This window comes from Chiloscyllium punctatum, chromosome 8 (genome assembly GCF_047496795.1).
Source record: "Chiloscyllium punctatum isolate Juve2018m chromosome 8, sChiPun1.3, whole genome shotgun sequence".
NCBI lineage: Eukaryota > Metazoa > Chordata > Chondrichthyes > Orectolobiformes > Hemiscylliidae > Chiloscyllium > Chiloscyllium punctatum.
In genome coordinates, this window is record NC_092746.1 from 118,391,573 (window position 1) to 118,415,365 (window position 23,793).

General features: G+C 44.6%; 1 protein-coding gene across 3 annotated transcripts in view; it reads left to right on the forward strand.

Annotated features, from left to right (window-relative positions):
* ccdc13 (coiled-coil domain containing 13) overlaps nucleotides 1–1,588 on the forward strand; it is an 82,483-nt gene extending 80,895 nt beyond the window's left edge. For 2 of the 3 annotated variants that reach the window (XM_072576328.1, XM_072576329.1), the window contains exon 15: nucleotides 330–1,588. In XM_072576328.1, coding sequence (XP_072432429.1) covers nucleotides 330–486 — 157 coding nt within the window. In that variant the 3' untranslated portion in view covers nucleotides 487–1,588. The remainder of the gene's footprint in view (nucleotides 1–329) is intronic. The other variant, XR_011961413.1, reaches the window with a different exon arrangement.
* The last annotated feature ends 22,205 nt before the right edge of the window (nucleotides 1,589–23,793 follow it).

Genomic DNA, 23,793 nt, shown 5'->3' on the forward strand with positions numbered 1-23,793 from the left:
GGTCGTGGGTGCCTGGAACGCACTGCTAGTGGTGGTGGTGGAAGCCGGTACATTAGCAATATTTAAGACATACCTGGATTGACACATGAATGGGAGGCAAACAGGGATAGAAATCACGGATAGGCAATACGTATCAGGTCTAAATAAAAATTAGGAATATGCACAGGCTGACGAGCCTGTTCCTGTGCTGTATTGTATTGTGTGTATATATCACTTAACCATTTATTCCCACTCTCCTTTCTGTATAACCCTGAAATTGTTTCCTCCTCGAGTTGTCAGTTTGTGTTGATGATTTAATCTGACTGTAGAAATGTGTTTCTTTATTTCAGACTTGCCATACAGGTGGATGAGAATGAAGCCTTAAAGACCGCTTTGCAAAGCACTTTAAAAGCTAAAGAAGAAGATCTGAAATTGTACCATGACACAGTGGCCCAAGTGAAGCAGGTCTTCTTGCAGGTTCTTCGACAGCACAAAGAGAAAACTTAAATTGAGCACTTCTCCTGAAGAGACATTTGTTGATTTATTGTTGAGGAGGCATTTGGAGAACAGACATGGTGAAAAGAGGAGAGGAACAAACCAAACTCAGTGCCACATTAGCCCACACGATCCCAAACTAGTCATCGGACTCATTGCGTGATTATCAGACAATCATTTGGTTCCTCTCTTGCCTTTTTTAACTGAAAGGACTGAGGAGCTAAAGTCATGCAAGATGTCAAATGAGGCAAGTTAGTCAGCCCATTTGTGATCACTCTCATCACGCTACCCGACTGTGCCTTAAATTACTCTTGGGGTTTTTAATCCCAGTTGAAGTCCATTTCAAGTATGTATCAATTACAGTAATGCCGGAAAAGGGACAATAAATATAGGAAGCAGTTAGGACCAGAAACAGCTGTACCTTTTCTAACACTTACATGTCAATGAAAGGGATTTAAATTGGTTTGTAAGAGTTGTTTCATTCCAATAGACATAGCAACTGTTAACTCCAAATTAAGCTCACTTTGTTCTGTGCAATCAGATATCAAAGATTGCAAATCCACCTTATTCCTTCCAATAACAGTGTTGATGTGCCAAGTGCCAAGTATGTGACTGAGAAAATGAGATACCTATCTCACAGGTACCTTAATACCAATTTTCATATTCAGCAGATTCTGGAGATGCAAGTTTTAGAAAAATGTTAATCAAATCCAATACTGCAGTCACTCCATTAGGAACCCATTTTTTATAGCAAGGGCACATCCAAAGGTGAGCAGATGAAGATACAAAATTTGTCTAAATGAATTGTCAACAATTCAGCATTCTCTATCCTAAAGCTGGAAATTTAGCCTGCCTCAATTATGTATATTCTTCCTTCCATCAAGATTGAGATATGTTGTTAGGGATGTTGCAAATTGCAGTGAGAGCTTACAGTGTCTACCCAAAGAATACATGACATGAGATGTCAATATCTGCCTGGCAGGAAGATGTCACTTTCCCATCACTGTTCTCCTTCACCTCTGTATATATTGTAAACAAATGCAGCAGGTCACTAGATCTAAATGTGTCAATGTATTAGCCTCATCTAACAATAAACGTTCCTTCATTTTGTTAACAGGAATTGTGTATGCAGCTTAATTTTATTTTTGAAAATCAAAAAAATGAGAAATAAATCAATGGAGGGAATGGACTATAAGTTTAACAATTGATAATAGAGAAATGAATGAGACTGAAGGTAGATAAATCTCCAGGATCTGCTGGTTTCCAATAAATAAACAAACCAATGAAGAAATTCCAAATTTGTCATGATCTCCCAAAACTCTCTTTCAGGGCTGGATACATGTCACACAGACCGGATAAGAATGGAAGATTTCTTTCCATTATTGAACTAGATGGACTTTTATGATTTGATTTGATTTATTATTGTCACATGTACCTAGGTACAGTGAAATGTTTTGCATGCAGTACAGATAGATTATAACATACAAAGATCACAGGGTGATAGAACAGAGCGGGAAATACAATGTTACTGCTGCAAAGAAAGTGTACAAAAAGCAAGATCAGCATTGGATTTGAAATTGGAGAGGTCCATTTGGAAGTCTATTAAATGTGGGGAAGAAACTGTTCTTGAACCTGTTGTTATGTGTGTTTATGTACTTATATCTTGTGCCTCACAGAAGAGTTTGGAGGAGATTATACCAGGGTGGAATGGGGCTTTGATGATGTTGGCTGCCTTACAGACGCAGCGAGAAGTATAGTTGGAGTCAGTGGATGGAAGGTTGGCTTGCAAGATAGACTGGGCTGTGTTCACAATTCTCTGTAGTTTCTTACGGTCCCGGACAAACCAGTTGCCATTACCAAGCCATGATGCCTCAAGATAGAATGCTTTCTATGGTGCATCTGTAAAAGTTTGTGAAAGTCCTTATGGAAATGTTGAATTTCCATAGCTCTCTGAGGAAGAGGAGTTGTTGTGCCTTCTTGACCAATGCCTCAATTTAGGTGGTCCAGGACAGATTGTTAGTAATCATCACACCTTAGAACTTGACATCCTTGACCACCTCCATCTCAGCTCCATTGATGTTGGGCGTGTCCTCCTCCTTGCTTCTGGAAGTCGATGACCAGCTCTTTGGTTTTGCTGATATTGAGGGAGAGATTGTTATCTACATCACATAACCAAGCACTCTCTCTTTTCTAGGTCTGGGAGTTTGGAGATTAGTTTAGTTGGGATTATAGTACTGAGGACAGAGCTGTAAACAAGAAGTAGAAGCCTGACATAGTTAAAAATCACACAACACCAGGTTATAGTCCAACAGGTTTAATTGGAAGCACACTAGCTTTCGGAGCAACGCTCCTTCATCAAGTGACAATCACCTGATGAAGGAGTGTCGCTCCGAAAGCTAGTGTGCTTCCAATTAAACGTGTTGGACTATAACCTGGGGTTGTGTGATTTTTAACTTTGTACACCCCAGTCCAACACCGGCATCTCCAAATCAAGCCTGACATAGGTTTCCTCATTATCCAGATGTTCTAATGATGAGTGTAAGGATAGGAAAATGGCGTCTGCTGTGGATCTGTTGCACCAGTAGACAAATTGCAAGGGATTGAGGCAAGCTGGGAGGCTAGAGTTGATATGAGCCATGACTAACCTCGAAGCACTTCATAATTATGGATGTCAGAGCCACCAGGATAATCAACTAGTTACTTGATCACCATTATTTAGTTATAATCATACAGTACAGAAGAGGCTATACACCCTATGAATCCATACCACCAAAAATACACTATATCTACATTAGTCATAGAATCATTGAGTTACATAGCATGGAAACAGACCCTTCAGTCCAATTCATCATGCTGACTAGAAATCCTAAAGTAATCTAGTCCCATTTGCCAGCACTTGGCCCATATCCCTCTAAACCCTTCCTATTTCATACCCATCCAGATGTCTTTTGAATGTTGTAATTGTACGAGCCTCTACCACTTTCTCTGGCAGCTCATTCCATACATGTATCACCCTCTGCGTGAAAAAAATTGCTCCTTAGGTCCCTTTTAAAGCATTCCCCTCTCACCTTAAACCTATGTCCTCTAGTTTTGGAGTCCCCTACCTTGGGGAAAAAAAAGACTAGTCCCATTTTCCAACACTGGCCTCCAGTCACACAAACAGCCTTCTACCATAGCCCTCTGTCTCCTGCCACTGAACTATTTTTTTCTTCAACTTTTCAAGTTATCCTGGATCCCATGAGCTTTTACTTTTTTTTAATCAGTTTCCCATGTAGGACTTTGTCAAAGGCCTTGCTGAAATCCATATTAACTACATCATTTGTCCTTCTCCCATCTACACACCTGGTCATCACCTCAAATAATTCAAATTTGTTAGGCATAACCTCCCTCTGACTCTCCTTGGTCAAACCTGGAAATTCATTTACTCCTTCACTATTTTCTTTAATAGTTTTGCTCACACTGATGTAAGACTCATTGGTCTATCTCTACTACCCTTCTTGTAAAGTGAAACCACATTAGCTGTCTTCCAGCTTGGCATCTCTCCTGAGACAGTGACGATTTAAAAATTTGGGTCAGGGCCCCTTGTGATTACCTACCTCGTCTCCCACAGCAGCAGGGGTACAACTTAAGGATCTAGGAATTTGTCCACTATTAAACCTGTAAAAATCTCTCATAACCCCTCACATCTTACATCAATCCACTCAAGAGCTTCACAATCCATCTTTTCAAGTTCTGTACTTACATCCTTCTTTCCTCCCCCCTCCCCCCAGGTAAAGACAGATGTTTAATACTCCTTCAGTGTCCTCCAGTTTCGTGCACAGATTGTTCCCTTGATTTCTAATGGGCCCTGCTCTTTCCCTTAACATACTTGTGGAATGTCTTGGGATTCTTCTTAATCCTGTCCTAGCATTTCTCTGTACCCCCTCTTACTCTCCTAATTGCAGAATTGATTCAAAATTCTCCAGCCATCATGGTTGGATTTGAAGAGAAAGTGAGGACTGCAGATGCTGGAGATCAGAGCTGAAAATGTGTTGCTGGAAAAGCACAGCAGGTCAGGCAGCATCCGAGGAGCAGTAAAATCGACGTTTCGGGCATGAGCCCTTCATTCAAATCTGTGCATACTTGGGCCTGGCCTCTGGATTACTCGTCCAATAACATGGCAGCTATGTTGCCATTTCATGCACCGACTCACTTATTGTGGAGACAAGCACTTTTTGCCAAGACCAATGGGGTTGTCATAGCTGTCCTCATTTATCATTTGCTCCTGTTTATATCAGCACTGCCCTCTTGACCTGTCCTACCCCTGTCCATCTTCCTTCCCACCTATCCGCTCCACCCTCCACTCTGACCTATCACCACCACCCCCTGCATCTACCTATACCTTCCCAGTTACCTTGCCCCCAGCCTCACCCCCCTCCTATTTATCTTTCAGCCCCCTTCTGCGTACCCACATTCCTGATGCAGGGCTTATGCCCAAAACATCGACTCTCCTGCTCCTCAGACGCTGCCTGACCTGGTGTGCTTTTCCAGTGCCTCACTTTTCAACTCTTTTTTTTTTGACTCAATCTTGTAAAGACTTAGGTTACTAATAAGGTTAATATTTGTTATTCAAATTTCTTTTCTATCCTGGAGTCTTAAATCCTAGAGGCCGTTAAGAAAAGAAATCTTGCATATGTCTAATGCTTTTTACAACCCAAGGTGCTCCAAATAGCTTTGCAGTCAATTAAGCATTCCTGAAATATAATCACTCCTGTAATGTTGGAATATATGAGATAATCACAAGTGAACGCAGTAGGGAAATTAGGAGAAATGTCTTTGATCAGAGAGTGGTGAGAAAATGGAACAAAAATAACAAAGAAGGATTTAAGGAGAATCTAGAAAACCACATGAAGCTGAAAAATTAATAGCTATCTTGGTTCATTGTGGTGAAGTAAGTTTTGGGAGAGGTTTGTGTGAAACATAAAAAAAAGCATTGACCAGTTGGATCAAGTGACCTGTTTCTGTGCAGGGAATTATAATAGATTATTTTAGTCTTGATGGTTTCTTGACACATTGGGTCTCAGGCCTTTGGCCCTGTTCACCATAACTGGCATTTTTTTGTGCATATGTAGCTGAGTCAACAAAGTTTCTGCAGGCAGGAAAGAGTCAATTGAGCAGCCAGTAGGTAAACAGGAGTATACAAACCCCGGGTGGTCACTGGTCCAAGATGACAGTGAAGTAAGGCTCCTGTACCAGAGCTCATCTGCTCTGACCACTTTTCTTATTTTTCCTTTTTTAATTAACTTACCTTGTCCTGAGCTTGGACGCATCAGCGGCGGGGAGAGCCCAGTGTGCAGGCCTCAAACAGTCTCAAGCCAGGCCCAGGGCGCAGACTTCAAGCAGACCTGGTGCAGAGGAGAGTGGGCCCAGCGCAGACCTTAAGTGAACCCTTACCTACTTTTCCAGAGCAATCACAGGATTTGAAATTGGCATCTGCCATGCCATCCGAGACAATGTTGGTGAGGTGGGCTCAGTGGCAAAATTTGGCACCTGAAGATTGGTTGCTTCGTTGTTGATTGGGTCCGGCGCTGGCAGCAGCAGAAGGGCGTTGTGGCCACATTGATGAGGTAGGCCCAACTCTGACATAGGTTGGTCCGACGCAGGTTGTATTGGAGGAGTATCAGCCCAGTGACAAAAGATGGCACCTGAGCAGCAGCAACTTTGGTATTGGTGGTGAGGTGATGGCAGAAGGTTGGCGGCACAGGCGATGCTGATGGTGATGAACTGGCTCAGGACTGATTGAGTCTTCAAGCTATATCTTTCATTTTTTTCCTTATTCTTAAATTATTCAAAATGGCACAGCATCGTGGCGACAAATGAAAGCTTTTCTCTGTATTGTATTCTTATTGTAAAACACACGTGACAATAAAATCAAAATCAAATCAAATAAAGATCTGAGGCTTAGAATCATATTATCACAGAGTACAGAACAGGCCTGAGATTCTGAAGAAGGGTCACTGGACCTGAAAGGGTAGTTCTACTTTATCTCCAGCAGATTTCCAGCATCTGCAGTATACTTTGGTATCTTTTTCAGGGCAGGCCTTTCAGTCCATTGAGCGTGCACCAATCAAAGAAAAAAACTACTCAATACTCAGATTACAACAGGATCTGGACCAGATGGGCCAATGGGCTGAGAAGTGGCAGATGGAATTTAATTCAGATAAATGCGAGGTGCTGCGTTTTGGGAAAGTAAATCTTAGGCATGACTTATACACTTAACAGTAAGGTCCTAGGAAGTGTTGCTGAACAAAGAGACCTTGGAGTGCCGGTTCATAGCTCCTTGAGAGTGGAGTCGCAGGTAGATAGGATAGTGAAGAAGGTGTTTGGTATGCTTTCCTTTATTGGTCAGAGTATTGAGTACAGGAGTTCGGAGGTCATGTTGCAGCTGTATAGGACATTGGTTAGGCCACATGAAATATTGCGTGCAATTCTGGTCTCCTTCCTATCGGAAAGATATTGTGAAACTTGAAAGGGTTCAGAAAAGATTTACAAGGATGTTGCCAGGATTGGAGGATTTGAGCTATAGGGAGAGGCTGAACAGGCTGTGGCCGTTTTCCCTGGAGCGTCGGAGGCTGAGGGGTGACCTTGTAGAGGTTTACAAAATTATGAGGGGCATGGATAGGGTAAATAGACAAAGTCTTTTCCCTGGGGTCGGGGAGTCCAGAATTAGAGGGCATAGGTTTAGGGTGAGAGGGGAAAGATATAAAAGAGACCTAAGGCGCAACTTTTTCACACAGAGGGTGGTATGTGTATGGAATGAGCTGCCAGAGGAAGTGGTGGAGGCTGGGTACAATTGCAACATTTAAGAGGCATTTGGATGGGTATATGAATGGGAAGGGTTTGGAGGGATATGGGCCAGGTGCTGGTAGGTAGAACTAGATTGGGTTGGGATATTTGGTTGGCATGGATGGGTTGGACCGGAGGGTCTGTTTCCATGCTGTACATCTCTATGACACTATGACCTACACTAGGTTGTTTCCTTTGATGTACTAAGTGGCTGATCTCAGCTAGGGTAGGTGTGGATGATCAGGCAGCATCCAAGGAGCAGGAGAATCAATGTTTCGGGCATAAGCCCTTCTGAAGAAGGGCTTATGCCCAAAACGTCGATTCTCCTGCTCCTTGGATGCTGCCTGACCTGCTACGCTTTTCCAGCAACACATTTTTCAGCTCTGATCTCCAGCATCTGCAGTCCTCACTTTCTCCTAGGTGTGGATGATGAAAACTGAGCACCTTGACAAGGAAAAGTGAGAAAATAAATTGGCTGGGATGTCAGTCTTGATTGAACAAAAAATCTTGAAACAAACAAGATTCTTTTCAGAGTACATGGGCAGTGATAGTTTCCCTTGTGACAGAATCTAGGACCAGTGAACCTAATTTCAGAGTAAGGGGCCACCCAATTAGAACAGAAATGAGAAAGATTTCTTTTCCCCACAGAGCATTGTGAATCTAGAATTCTTTACCACGGAGGCTTGTAGAGGCAGGATCATGAGGTTATTCAAAGCTGAGATAGATTTTTTATCATTAAGGGAATCCAGGGTTATGGGGAAAAGCAGGAAAGTGGAGTTGAGGATTATCAGAGCAGCCATGAACAGTGAAACATACTTGACAGACCAAATAGCCTACCTCTGTTCCTTTGTCTTATGACCTTTTATGTGTGTAGTCAGTGGTGAGGGTAGAGTTGTTAGTGGTTGGGATGCTGCTGGGAAATCAGCCTGTTGCTAATTAATGATGAAGAAAAGAGCTTTGGTATAAACACAGGCATCTGTGGATTTGATGACACAGTGAACTAGCTCCTTACAGGGTGTTGAATAAGAACAAAGCTGGAGGGATTCTCAGTACATTAGTCAGGAATAAATATAGGGTAGGGGAATGGGTCTGGGTGGGTTACTCTTCGGAGGGTCGGTGTGGACTTGTTGAGCCAAAGGGCCTATTTCCACACTGTAGGGATTCTAGGTGTCAAAGCTGCATATAAATGGTCAAAATTTTAAGAGCAAATGTAGACAGAACACAGTCTTAGCAAATAACAAACCTTTGCAGCTCTAAAGTAATGCTCAAGGAATGCAAAGCAGTAAAAGTCATGTGGTCCAAAAATGGATCAACGCTGAGAGACAGATTTCTCGAGTCAGATTTCTGCCCATCAGCACCTCTGAAATGGCTGAGACAGATGTCCTTCAGTATCTCAGAATGCTATGGTTTCACTTATGGAAGCAAATCAAGTGGGAGGGGTGAGGGTGGTGTTTCAAGCAAAATCATTCCCCAAAGAGTGGAAATAAAAGCAGATGGAGACCCTCACTCAAGGCTGGCTCCTTGTTCCTGTATCAGCTGAGAAGTTGGCTACGATAGCTGTGGCCATAGTGGGAGAATGGGTCAGCAGTAACAACTATTACATTCCTGTTACAACCTTCACTTTCCTCCCCTCTACTTCCCCTCCCCTAAAATTCTCTTAAAGGGACTTATTTGCTGCAGGTGGACTGAATAAACAAACTCCAATGTTTAATTTCCCAGCAACGTTACAAATCAATTGAAAACATCAATTTTTGGACCCTGATGAAAATGCAAACATATTGTTGAATTGTGTGAGCACAGAGCTTAAGGGTATCAAAATCAAATGGACCTTTGAGAGAAGAAAGAATTTATTTTACTGAAAGTGGATACGTGAAATGGAGCTGGGTGGATTAGCAGTTTTAAAAAAAGAGCAGGAGGGCTGAGACCATTGAGTATAGGATTTGGGATGTCATGTTGAGGTTGTACAGGATGTTGGTGAGGCCACTTTTGGAGTACTGTGTCCCGTTCTGGTCACCCTGCTATATGAAGGATATTATTGAATTGAAAAGGATGCCGAAAAGACTTAAAAGGATGTTGCTGAGACTAGAAGGTTTGAGTTATAAGGGGAAGCTGAATAGGCTGGGACTTTTTCCACTGGAGCGTCGAATGTTGATGGGTGACCATAAAGAGGTTTATATAATCATGAGGGCAATAGATAAGGTGAATAGCAAATGTCTCGTCCCTAGGATGGGGGAGTTCAAAATTAGGGGGCACATTTTTAAGGTGAGAGGAGAAACATCTAAAAGGGATCTGGGGGGCAATATTTTCACGCAGAGGGTGGTGCATATGTGGAATGAACTGAGGAACTTGTGGATGCAGATACAGCTACAACATTTAAAAGGTATTTCAATAGGTACATGGATAGGAAAGGTTTAGAGGGATATGGGCCAAATGCAGACAAATGGGACTAGTTTAGTTTGGGAAACTTGGTCGGTATGGATGAGTTTGACCAAAGGGTCTGTTGACATGCTGCTTGACCCTATAACTGTCTCGTCTGGAACAGGATTGAAGGATCAAGAAGGTTGAATGCTGTAAGGTCCCATTATGATTCCTGAACAAGTAGCTATCAGGAGAGCACAGGATATGCTTCTAAGGTGAAGCCTCCCTGAACATATGTGACATTCTCATTGACTCATGGGAATTTCTTGCCCAAGACCACTCAAACTGGAGAAGAAGCAGAAGCGAAAATGCCAACCATTTCGAGCCTTTAGTGCAGGTCCAGATGGAGACTGAGTGAAAACAGCAGGGTGGGGGGGGGGGGGGGGGGGGGGCGGCGAGGAGTCAGAAACTTGAGTATCCCACCCACCATCTGTTCAAACGCCAACGGCCTGAGCTGTAGAAGGGCATGTGGATCCAACATAGATAAGGGAAACCTGGACCGAATGCTCTACAGGATTCTACAGGGAATAGCTGAGGAGATTGTGAAGATCTTTCAGGGATCATTGAAATCAGCGAGTGTCCTAGAGGACTGGAAAATGATTAATGTAACACCCCTGTTTATGGAGGAAGGGAGGGAAGCAGAAGATGGGAAATTATCAGTTGATTAGCCTGACCTCTGTCATTGATAAGATTTTAGAATCCATTATTAAGAATGAGATTGTGGGCTACTTGGAAGTGCATAGTAAAATAGGACTGAGTCAGCACAGCCTTGTCAAAGGGAGGTCATGTCTGACAAATCTGTTAGAATCTGAGGAGAAAATGAGAAAGTTAGACAAAGGAGAGCCAGTGGATGTCATCTGTTTGGATTTCCAGAAGGCCAATGACAAGGTGCCACACAGGAGGCTGCTAAATAAGGTAAGAGCTTATAGTGTTAGGGGCAAGGTACTGGTGTGGAAAGAGGATTGGCTCTGACTGGCAGAAGGCAGAGAGTAGGGATAAATGGGTCTTTTTCAGGATGGCAGCTGATGACTAGTGGAGTTACGCAGGGGCCAATGTTGGGACCACAATTATTCATGTTATATATCAACGATGTGGACAAAGGAACTGATGGCATTGTTGCTAAGTTTTCAGATGACACAAAGATAGGTGGAAGAACACAGGTAGTATTAAGGAAGCAGAGAGGCTGCAGAAGGACTTGGAGGGGCTAGGAGAGTGGGCAAAAAAGAATAGAATACAATGGGGAAAAGTGTGATGCTATGTACTTTGGTAGGAAGAATTGAGGCATAGACTATTTTCAAAATGGAGAAGGGCTTCAGAAACCAGAGCACAAAAGGACTTGGAGTCCTCGTTCAGGATTCTGTTAAGGTTAACATGCAGATTCAGTTGGCAGATAGGAAGGTTATTGCAATGTTAGCATTAATTTCAAGAGAGCTAGCATACAAGAGCAGGTATGCGCTGCTGAGGTTGTATAAGTCTCTGGTCATGCCCAATTTGGAATATTGTGAGTAGTCTTAGACCCAATATCTAAAGAAGGATGTGCTGACTTTGGAGGGTATCCAGAAGAGATGATTCCAGGGATGTAGGGCTTGTCATATGAGGGGCAGTACAGGACTTTATGTCTGTACTCAGAGTTTAGAAGAATAAGGGAGATCTCATTTAGGCTTACAGAATCCTGAGAGGCCGAGATAGAGTGGACATAGAGTGGACATGTTTCCACTAATAGTAAAGATTAGGACCCAAGGCACAGGCTCAGAGGCAACTCAGATGAGGAGAAATTTCTTCAGCAAGAGATCGTGAATGTATGGAATTCATTCAGCAGAGGGCTGTGGAGTAGGTAAAAACAAGGACTGCAGATACTGGAAACCAGAGTCTAGATTAGTGCGGTGCTGGAAAAGCACAGCAGTTCAGGCAGCATCCGAGGCGCAGGAAAATCGACGTTTCGGGCAAAAACCCTTGATGACCCTTTGGTCCAACTCATCCATGCCAACCAGATATCCTACATTAATCTAATCTCATTTTCCAGCACTTGGCCCTTATCCATCTAAATCCTGCCTATCCAAAATGCCTCTTAAATGTTGTAATTGTACCAGCTTCCACCACTTCCTCTGGCAGCTCATTCCATACATGTGCCACCCTTTGCATGAAAAAGTTGCCCCTCAGGTCCCTTTTAAATCTTTCCCCTCTCACCCTAAACCTATGCCCTCTAGTTCTGGACTCCCCACCCTGGGGAAAAGACCTTGTCTATTTATCCTATTCATGCCCCTCATGATTTTATAAACCTCCAAAACATCACCCCTCAACCTCTGACGCTCCAAGGAAAACAGCCAAGCCTATTCAGCTTCCCCCTCTAGCTCAAACCCTCCAAATCTGGCAGCATCCTTATAAATCTTTACTGAACCCTTTCGAGTTTCACAACATTCTTCCTATAGGAAGGAGACCAGAATTGCACACAATAGTCCAAATGTGGCCTAACCAATGTCCAGTACAGCTGCAACATGACCTCCCAACTCCTATACTCAATGCTCTGACTAATAAAGAAAAGCATACTAAATGCCTTCTTCACTATCCTATCTACCTGAGACTTCAAGGATTTATGAATCTGCACTCCAAAGTCTCTGTTCAGCAAAAGATTGATAGTTTCTTGATAAGTAAAGGGATCATGGGTTACAGGGAGAAGGCAGGAGAACAGGGATGAGAAACACATCAATTGTGAACAAACAGATCCAATAGGCTGAATTGCCTAATTCTGCTTCTACATGTTATGGTCTAACATTGGACTATTTAGTCACCTCAGAACTCAGCTCTAGAATGGGAGAGTTATCTTCGATCCTGAGGTTCTACCTAAGAAGAAGGTTCCTCCTCTTCTGGGACAAAAACTCTGAAACCAAAAAGTGGATTAAATTCTGGTCTGCAGATTGAAAGGGTTCATTGGTCCAATGGCAATTCCATACCGCAGCCTTGCTTATTCTCCTTACACCCCATAGATTGATGAACCACTCAATAAAAGTTTACAAGATTATGACAAACACAGAAAAAGTAGACATGACAACCATTCCCATTAGTTGATGGTACAAGGACTAGGGAGACAGATTTAAGACTTTGGCCAAGCCATCCAGAAGGGATATGAGGAAGAATTTTCTTACACAACCAGTGGTAATTGGATCTTATTGCTAATGAGGTTGGTGGAAGCTGAGAAAATCAATGATTGCAAAGGAAAATTGGGTGAGAAATAAACTTACAGGACAATAGGGTACACAGCTGACTGGATGTGACTGAATGGATTGCTTTGCAGAAAGCTGCATGGGCTGCATAGCCTGCAGTGTCACAATGCCTCTATTTCACATTGAAATTCCAAATTACAGGACACAACCTTACCCACAGCATAGGGTTATGGAATTCCTGAACATATGTCTGCCACACCCCATGGCATTCAACTTTACTTCTCACCTTTGTTTTTTGGACTTGCTCTTTATTCACCCACATATCACACCCACTCAGAAAGAGCTCCCTTACACACAGAGATCCTATCACTTCTCGACAGGGATTCAAAACTGAAATCCTGATTGTCAACTTTCCTGGAGAGAGTGCTTACCCTGAGGAAACTGAAAACCTACCTCGTCAAGATGGTCTTGTGGTTATCTTAGAACATAGAACATAGAAAAATACAGCACAGTACAGGCCCTTCGGCCCTCGATGTTGCGCCGACTGAAGCCTACCTAACCTACACGAGCCCAATAACCTCTATATGCTTATCCAATGCCTGCTTGAATGACCATAAAGAGGGAGAGTCCTCCACTGATACTGACAGGGCATTCCATGAACTCACAACCCACTGAGTAAAGAAATTATCTTCCCTTTAAGATAATTATAAATACAGAAAAGTGTCTTCTAAATTGGAGCTGGATTGGCTTGGTGGGGAGCTCTCTTGCCTTTCAGCTCGAATGCCCTGAGTTCAAGTCCCACTCCAGAACTTGTTGGTCATAAAAGAGCCCAGCCACTAGTGCAGACCCGTCAGCGCAGATCAATGCTAGTCCCTAGCCTGGGTAAGTTGCGAGGTTTTGCTGTAGGAAGGGTATCCAGCTGTCAAAGAATCTGCAAATCCACACATGATAGAGGAGTGATAAGCCAGCACTGTGGCAACCACATATATCCTGTGACAAACTGAGAGAACAAGGAAATGCGAATGTTGATCTTAATGGTCAACCACCACATGGGTAGTTTGCTGGAAACCAAGCTTCTGGATTTGTCACAACAAATTTTGAGTACACCATATTCCTCAGTTTACCCAATTTTCAAAACCAGGTTGATAGAAAGGATGGACCAGGTTTCTGTACTTGACAAGAATTACTTTTTATCACAAAATAGTAGACTCTAGCACCAATTAAACAAGATATACAAAAGCACAGGGAAAACAACTTATGGGCAGAGGAAAACTGGGTTCAATGGTTTTTTGTTTACAGGTGGCTGAGATCCTTATGATTCCAGCACATGCCTTGCTCCTCCTAGTGTCAGGAAAACAAGACTTTATTGAACAGTTTTGCTCCTGCAATTGTTGCAATCTGAATTACACTGCTCACTCAATCTGGTTTCATAGAGGACCCCTCACAGAAAAGGCCCTTCTGCCCACTTAGTACACGCCAATCAAAGACAAGCATCGACAAGCATTTTCCAGCACTTGTCATATAGCCTTGTATGCCTTGACATCACAATTTCACATCTAAATACTTGTTAAATATTGTAAGGCTTTCTCCTCCACAATAAGAGTCTCAATGCAATTAAAGACAGAAAATGCCGCAAAAGACTTGGAAATTAAGACAGTGTCTGTGGAGTAAGAGACAGAGTTTAATGTTTCGAATCAGTGATCTTCCATCACTATCTGATCTACTGCGAATTCTCCAACTTTTCTTGCTTTTATTTCAGATGCCCCTCTCTCCCAGTGCTTTTTACGACCACTGCTATTCACGACCCCTCTACCAGCAAATGAGTGATGAAGGGGTTAAGAATCTGACACCTTGACTATGGTTTTGCAGAAGATCAAAGTAATTCACCCCTGCAAAAGAATAGAAATCAATGCTCAGTTTAGATAAAAATCAATAAGAATCATATCACAGGTCTCTCTGGGAGTGGCAGAAGGGAGGAATGAAATTAGCTAATAGTTTTAGTGCAGTATTACTTTTTTTTATTCATTGGATGTGGGCTTTGATGGCTGGCCAGCATTTATTGCTCAATCGCTAACTTCCCTTGAACTGAATGGTTCAGCCATTTCAGAGGGTGGTGAGGAGTCATTGATTGGAATTACATTGGTTGAGTGAGGTTTTGGAAGACTGATGGGTGTCTAATGTGTTGCCTTTATCTAAGAAAGTTTGCAAGTAAAAGCCTGGGAACTATAGACCAGTGAGTCTAACGTCAGTAGTGGGTAAGTTGTGGAAGAGGATTCTGGGAGACAGGATTCATGTGCATTTGGAGAGGCAAGGACTGATTAGGGATAGTAGGCATGACTTCATGCATGGGAAGTCATGACTCACAAACTTGACAAGAATGTTTTGAGGATGTGACCAAGAAACTTTATACAACGCAGTATGTCATATGCTTTATTTAATTGGATATTTCCAGGTTCTGAGCACCATCCTACAAATAATAGTGAATATATGTGCTCCAGAACTTGCCGCTCCCTGAGCCAAGCTCTTCCAGTTCAGTTATAACGCTGGCATCTCTCCGACAATGTAGAAAATTAGCCTGGTATGTCCTGTACACCAACAGCAAAAGAAATCCAACCCGGCCAATTACTGCCCCATCAGTCTACTCTCGATCATCAGTACAGAGATGAAAAGTGTCATCAACAGTGCTATTAAGCTGCACCTGCTGAGCAATACCCTACTCACGTAGCCAAGTGTTTCAGCGCCTGACATCATCATGGTCTTTGGACATGGACTTGAAAAGGTTCGGAAAAGATTTACAAGGTTGTCACCAGGATTGGACGGTTTGAGCTATAGGGAGAGAACGAATAGGCTGGGCCTTTTTCCCTGGAGTGTCACAGGCTGCGGGGTGACCTTATAGAGGTTTATAAAATCATGAGGGGCATGGATAGGGTGAACAGCCAAGGTATTTTTTCCAGGGTAGGGCATAGATTTAAGGTGAGGGGGAAAGATTTAAAAGGGACTTGACGGGCACCCTTTTCATGCAAAGGATGGTGCATGTATGGAATGAGCTGCGAGAGGAGGTGGTTGTAGCAGCAGGTGCAATTACAACATTTAAAAGGCATTTGGATGGGTAGGGTTTAGAGGTAAATGGGCCAAATGCTGGCAAATGGGACTAGGTCAGATTTGAGTGTTTGGTCAGCACAAATGAGTTGGACTGAAGGAACTGGTTCTGTACTGTTTGACTCTATGACTGTATGATTCTCTAAGATAGATGAGGGCAGAGCAGTAGACTTTGTCTACACGGAGGTAAAAACAATGACTGCAGATGCTGAAAACCAAATACTGGATTAGTGGTGCTGGAAGAGCACAGCAGTTCAGGCAGCATCCAACGAGCAGCGAAATCGACGTTTCGGGCAAAAGCCCTTCATCAGGAATAAAGGCAGTGAGCCTGAAGCGTGGAGAGATAAGCTAGAGGAGGGTGGGGGTGGGGAGAGAGTAGCATAGAGTACAATGGGTGAGTGGGGGAGGAGATGAAGGTGATAGGTCAAGGAGGAGAGGGTGGAGTGGATAGGTGGAAAAGAAGATAGGCAGGTCAGACAAGTCAAGGAGACAGTAACTGAGCTGGCAGTTTGAAACTAGGATGAGGTGGGGGAAGGGGAAATGAGGAAGCTGTTGATACTCCCATGATCACCACCACTTCCGCCTCCACCAGCGCCACTCACCTGCATTCTGCTGACACGCCCCCCACAGACCCCACTGTCACTATCCCCACACCCCAGAACCCCGAGGGCAACATTACCCCAGCTCGTGCCTCCACCCCCATTCCCCCCACCATCACACCCACTCCAGGTACTGGCTCCGACCCCACTCCCAGCTCCACACCCGCATCAGATCCCAGCTCCCGGCCCTGCCGAGTTTTCACCATCCCTCCAGACCTCCCACTCACTGAGGACAAATGATCAGTCCTCAGCAAAGGACTCACCTTCATCCCCCTCCGTCCACGCATCAATGAATTTAATACACGCCGTGATGTCGAACAATTCTTCCGTCGCCTCCGCCTCCGAGATTACTTTCACAATCAGGACTCCCGCCCACCTTCCGAGGACCCCTTCGCCCACCTCCAACACACTGCATCCACCTGGACACCCCGCGCTGGCCTATTACCTGCTGCCAGGACATTAACCGCGTCAACCTGTCGTCCCCCCTCCCCCACTCCAACCTCTCACCCTCACAACGCGCAGCCCTCCAATCCCTCTGCTCCAATCCCAACCTCACCATCAAGCCAGCGGATAAAGGGGGTGCAGTGGTAGTCTGGCGCACTGACCTCTACACCGCTGAAGCCAAACGCCAACTCGAGGACACCTCTTCCTACTGCTCCCTCGACCATGACCCCACCCCCCATCACCAAACCATCATCTCCCAGACCATACAGAACCTCATCACCTCAGGAGATCTCCCACCCACAGCTTCCAACCTCATAGTCCGGGAACCCCGCACTGCCCGGTTCTACCTCCTTCCCAAGATCCACAAGCCTGACCACCCTGGCTGACCCATTGTCTCAGCATGCTCCTGCCCCACTGAACTCATCTCTACCTACCTTGACACTGTCCTATCCCCCCTAGTCCAGGAACTCCCCACATACGTTTGAGACACCACCCACACCCTCCACCTCCTCCAAGACTTCCGTTTTCCCGGCCCCCAATGCCTTATCTTCACCATGGATATCCAATCCCTCTACACCTCCATTCGCCATGACCAGGGCCTCCAAGCTCTCCATTTTTTCCTCTCCAGACATCCCCAACAGTACCCTTCCACTGACACTCTCATTCGTTTGGCCGAACTGGTCCTCACCCTTAACAATTTCTCCTTTGAATCCTCCCACTTCCTCCAGACCAAAGGGGTAGCCATGGGCACACGTATGGGCCCCAGCTATGCCTGTCTCTTTGTTGGCTATGTAGAACAGTTGATCTTCCATAATTACACCGGCACCACTCTCCACCTCTTCCTCCGCTACATTGATGACTGCATTGGCGCCACCTCGTGCTCCCGCGAGGAGGTTGAGCAATTCATCAACTTCACCAACACATTCCACCCTGACCTTAAATTTACCTGGACTATCTCTGACACCTCCCTCCCCTTCCTGGACCTCTCCATTGCCATTAGTGACGACCAACTTGGCACTGATATTTTTTACAAACCCACCGACTCCCATAGCTACCTGGATTACACCTCTTCCCACCCTATCTCTTGCAAAAATGCCATCCCGTATTCCCAATTTCTCCGCCTCCGCCGTATCTGCTCCCAGAAGGACCAGTTCCACCATAGGACACACCAGATGGCCTCCTTCTTTAAAGACCACAATTTCCCTTCCCACGTGGTTAAAGATGCCCTCAACGCATCTCGTCCACATCCCGCACCTCCGCCCTCAGACCCCACCCCTCCAACCGTAACAAGGACAGAACGCCACTGGTGCTCACCTTCCACCCTACAAACCTTCGCATCAACCAAATCATCCACCGACATTTCCGCCACCTCCAAAAAGACCCCACCACCAGGGATATATTTCCCTCCCCACCCCTTTCCGCCTTCCGCAAAGACCGTTCCCACCGTGACTACCTGGTCAGGTCCACACCCCCCTACGACCCACCCTCCCATTCTGGCACTTTCCCCTGCCAACGCAGGAACTGTAAAACCTGTGCCCACACCTCCTCCCTCACCTCTATCCAAGGCCCTAAAGGAGCCTTCCACATGCATCAAAGTTTCACCTGCACATCCACCAATATCATTTATTGTATCCGTTGCTCCCAATGTGGTCTCCTCTACATTGGGGAGACTGGGCGCCCCCTAGCAGAGCGCTTTAGAGAACATCTCCGAGACACCCGCACCAATCAACCAAACCGCCCCGCATCCCAACATTTCAACTCCCCCTCCCACTCTGCCGAGGACATGGAGGTCCTGGGCCTCCTTCACCGCCGCTCCCTCACCACCAGACGCCTGGAGGAAGAACGCCTCATCTTCCGCCTCGGAACACTTCAACCCCAGGGCATCAATGTGGACTTCAACAGCTTCCTCATTTCCCCTTCCCCCACCTCATCCTAGTTTCAAACTGCCAGCTCAGTTACTGTCTCCTTGACTTGTCCGACCTGCCTATCTTCTTTTCCACCTATCCATTCCACCCTCTCCTCCTTGACCTATCACCTTCATCTCCTCCCCCACTCACCCATTGTACTCTATGCTACTCTCTCCCCACCCCCACCCTCCTCTAGCTTATCTCTCCACGCTTCAGGCTCACTGCCTTTATTCCTGATGAAGGGCTTTTGCCCGAAACGTCGATTTCGCTGCTCGTTGGATGCTGCTTGAACTGCTGTGCTCTTCCAGCACCACTAATCCAGTATTTGTCTACACGGACTTTAGCAAGGCCTTCAACAAGGTTCTGCATGGTAGACTGGTTAGTAAAGTTGGATCATATGGGATTCAGAGAGAGCTCGTCAATTGGATACAAAATTGGCTTGACATTAGGAGACAGGGGATAGTAGTGGAGGCTTGTTTTTCAGACTAAAGGCCTGTGACCAGCAGTGCTCCACAGGGATCAGTGCAGGGTCCACTGTTGTCTGTCATTTAAATAAATGATTTGGATGTGAATATAGGAGGGATGGTTGGTAAGTTTGCCAGTGACACCAAAGTTATCCACCAAAGTATAGTGGTCAGTGAAATAAGTCATTTAAAAGTACAACGGGATTTTGATCAGCTGGGCCAAGGAGTGGCAGGTTGACTTAGATGCAAGTTGTTGCATTTTGATAAGACAAACCAAATAATGTTAAGGCCCTTGGGAGTGTTCAGGTACAAATAGGTCCTTGAAGGTTGCGTCACAGGTAGACAGGGTGGTTAGGAAGGCATTTGGCATGCTTGCCTTCATTGGCCAGAACATTGAGTATATAAGTTGTGATGTCATTTTGTGTTGGATGTTGGTGAAGCCACTTCTGGTGTACTGTGTACAGGTATGGTTACCCTGCTATAGGAAGGTTATAATTAAATTGGAAGGGGTACAGAAACGATTTACTAGAATATTGCTGGGACTGGAGGGTTTGAGTTATAAGGAGAGGCTGGATAGGCTGGGACAATTTTTTTCTGGACTGTAGGAGGTTGAGGAGTGATTTTTGAGGTTTATAAAATCATAAGGTGCATAGAAAAGGTGAATAGCACATGTCTTTTCCATAGGACAGGGGAGTTCAAAATGAGATGGTATAATTTTAAGGTGAGTGGGGAAAGATTTATCATAGAATCCCTACAGTATGGAAGCAGGCCATTCAATCCACACCGATCCTCTGAAAAACATCTCACCTAACCCCTCCCCTACCTTATAACCCTTCATTCCCCATGGCTAATCCCCCCAACCTACACATTCCTGGACACTGTGAGTAGTTTAGCATAGCCAATCCACCTAAGCTGCACATCGTTTGACTGTGGGAGGAAACCTGAGCATCCGGACAAAACCCATGTAGACACTGGAAGAATGTGCAAACTCCACTCAGACAGTCGCCTGAGGAGGAAATTAAACCTGGATCCCTAACACTGTGAAGCAGTAGTACTAACCACTGAGCCATTTAAAAGGGACCTGAAATGCAATCTTTTTGCACAGAGGGTGGTGCATATTTGAAGTGAATTGCCAGAGGAAGTGGTAGTTGCAGGTACAGTTACAATAGTTAAAAGACATTTGGACAGGTACATGGAGTCATAGAGATGTACGGTATGGAAACAGATCCTTCAGTTCACCTTGTCAATTATGACCAACTAATAGCAAGTTTTGAGAAGGTTTGTAGCTCAGGTTGAGATTCTGGATGTAGGTTTGCTCGCTGAGCTGGAAGGTTCATTTTCAGACGTTTCGTCACCATACTAGGTAACATCTTCAGTGAGTCTCCAGACGAAGCGCTGCTGATGTTTCCTGCTTTCTATTTACATGTTTGGATTTTTTGGGGTTGGTGATGTCATATCCTGTGGTGATGTCATTTCTTGTTCTTTTTCTCAGGGGGTGGTAAATAAGATCCAAGTCAGTGTGTTGCTAGAAAAGCGCAGCATCAAAGGAGCAGGATAATCGACGTTTCGGGCATAAGCCCTTCTTTGATGCTGACTGACCTGCTGCGCTTTTCCAGCAACACATTTTTAAGCTCTGATCTCCAGCATCTGCAGTCCTCACTTTCTCCTAGTCCAAGTCAGTGTGTTTGTTGATAGAGTTCCAACCAGTTGGAACTCAGTCTCAGTATGACTTCCCAACTCCATGCACTGACCAATAAACATAAGCAAACCAAACACCTTCTTCACTATAATGCCTGAATGCAACTCCATTTTCAAGAAACTATGAACCTGTACTCCAAGATCTCTTTGTTCAGCAACAATCCTCTGGACTTACCATTAAACATATAGGTCTTTCCCTGATTTGCCCTACCAAAATGTAGCACCTCACATTTATCCAGATTAAACTCCATCTGCCACTCCTCGGCCCATCTGATCAAAAAGGAGCAGTTGACCTGCACAGCTGACTAACCAAGCAGTGAATTTCACAGCAGACTACCTGTCCAGCATCTCTGGACATCAGAGTTCAGTCGAAGAAAAATAAACGTGAATAGGAAAGATTTAGAGGGGCTAAGTCCAGAACTGGAGGACATAGGTTTAGGGTGAGAGGGGCAAGATATAAAAGAGACCTTTTCACGCAGAGGGTGGTACGTGTATGGAATGAGCTGCCAGAGGATGTGGTGGAGTCTAGTACATTTATAACATTTAAAAGGCATCGGTTTGGATATATGAATAGGAAGAGTTTGGAGGGATATGGGCCGGGTGCTGGCAGGTGGGACTAGACTGGGTTGGAATATCTGGTCATCATGGACGAGTTGGACTAAAGGGTCTGTTTCTGTGCTGTACATCTCTATGACTCTATAAATAATACTAATTTAGTTTCGGAAACCTGGTTAGCACAGACAAGTTGAATGATGGGTCTGACACTGTGCTGTGTGACACCATGACTGTATGACATGTGGGCCAGATCAGGTAAGGAAGGCAGATTTCCTTCCTTAAAGGATATTAGTGAACCAGATAGGCTTTTCCAATAATTAATATTGTTTTTTTTTGCTATTCTTTCATTCTCTGGATCAGATGTCACAGTGCATTAGATATACTGCCTTTTCCCTTCTGGGACTATGTGTCACAGTGGGTTCGATATACTGTCCTTTCCCCTCCTAGGAACGCATGTCATAGTGGGTTAGATACGGTGTCCTTTCCCCGTGTAGGACCAGTGTTACAGTGCGGTAGAGACTCTGTCCTCCCCCACACCTCTCCCCCAAGACCGGGTTTCACAGTGCGTTAGATACACTATCCCTTCCCCTCTGGGACCAGGTATCACAGTGCATTAGATATGCTGTTCTTTCCCTCTTTGGGACCAGGGGTCACAGCACATTAGATGTACTGTCCTTTCCCCCTTTGGGACCGAGTATTACAATGCAACAGATACATTCATCCTTCCCCGTCTGGGACCAGGTATTATAGTGCATTAGATACACTATCTGTTCCCCTCTGGGACCAGGAATCACAGTGCAATAGATACCACTGTCCTTTCCCCTTCTGGGACCGGGGGTCACAGTGCATTAGATACATTGTCCTTCAAATTTCACCGTAATGGGACTTGTACCCTTGTTTCCAGAACATTATACTTGGTTTCATAGAGTTACTGGTCCAGCGACATTACACCCTTCCATTAAGGAAGGGAGTGACATATTTCTCTCAAATTCCATGTTCACAAAGATGGTCTGCCTCATCTTTACTGTGCACTGACAAAAGAAACTGTCTGTGCTGAAATACATGATGTACATGGCCAACTGGAAGATCTACGGACCCTCACCTCTTCTGTTGTAGTCCCTTCTCTCCTTGGAGGCTGCGGTATGCATTTTGGAAACCCTTTTTATGAATTCAACAGACCTACCACTTTCTCAGTCAGTGCGGTGAAGGGTAAAACATAAATAACTTTCTCCAATTTGTCTTTAGGGATGGAGCAAAAGGTTGTCAATTTGAGAAATTACATTTCCTCGAGCATTTACGGTCCACAGCATTTCCACGCTGTCTCTGCTTCTCCTACATTCCCAGTGGCACCACCATTTATATTAATGTGGAGCTGCCTTTGTACTCCTGAAGAATTTACTAACTTGTGAGTTCAACCTATTTTGAGATTGACCAAAACTCAATTAAAAATCCTATCATATTGTTCCCACACCAGAACTGTAAATGATGCATACATTTATGTAGCATCTTCTGTGATCCAAGGATGACACAATACACACTGCCAAAAACATTTGATGTGTAGGTACTGTTTTAAATTGAAATTGCAACAGCCAATTTTTACACACAATTTGTACAATCTCTCACAGATTGGAACAAGCCTGGCCAGGTGGTTCTCATTGACCAAGAGATTCCTGATTGGGACTGTTAACCTATGCCAATCAGGAAGCCCTGGCTGACAGATATAAGCAGGACTCTCAGGAACTCTCCTCACTCTAGGGACTGGCTCTGAGCTACCTGGTCAGAGTCCATGCACTGTACACATGTAAATAAAGGGTGATTGGTGATGGGATACTGGCCTCTGTGGAGTTATTTCAACTCACAGTATAATTGTGGGTTGCTATAGTCACAGAGGGCCATAGGCTGCACTCTCATTAGAGAGAGAGAGAGAGAGAGATACAACTGGCAGTGAGTTTATCTGAGAATTGTGACACCTCAGGTTGAAGAGCTGAGGCACTTTGTTGAAGCTAAGCACACAGAGTTGTGGCTGGATTAACAATATGTGCAGTCTATCTGGATGATGTAGTGATTTTTAGTGAGTCCTGAAAAGGTCACATGATACAGTTGGCAGAGCTCTTTGAATGATTAAGAGAAGCGAAACTAGTAATAAACT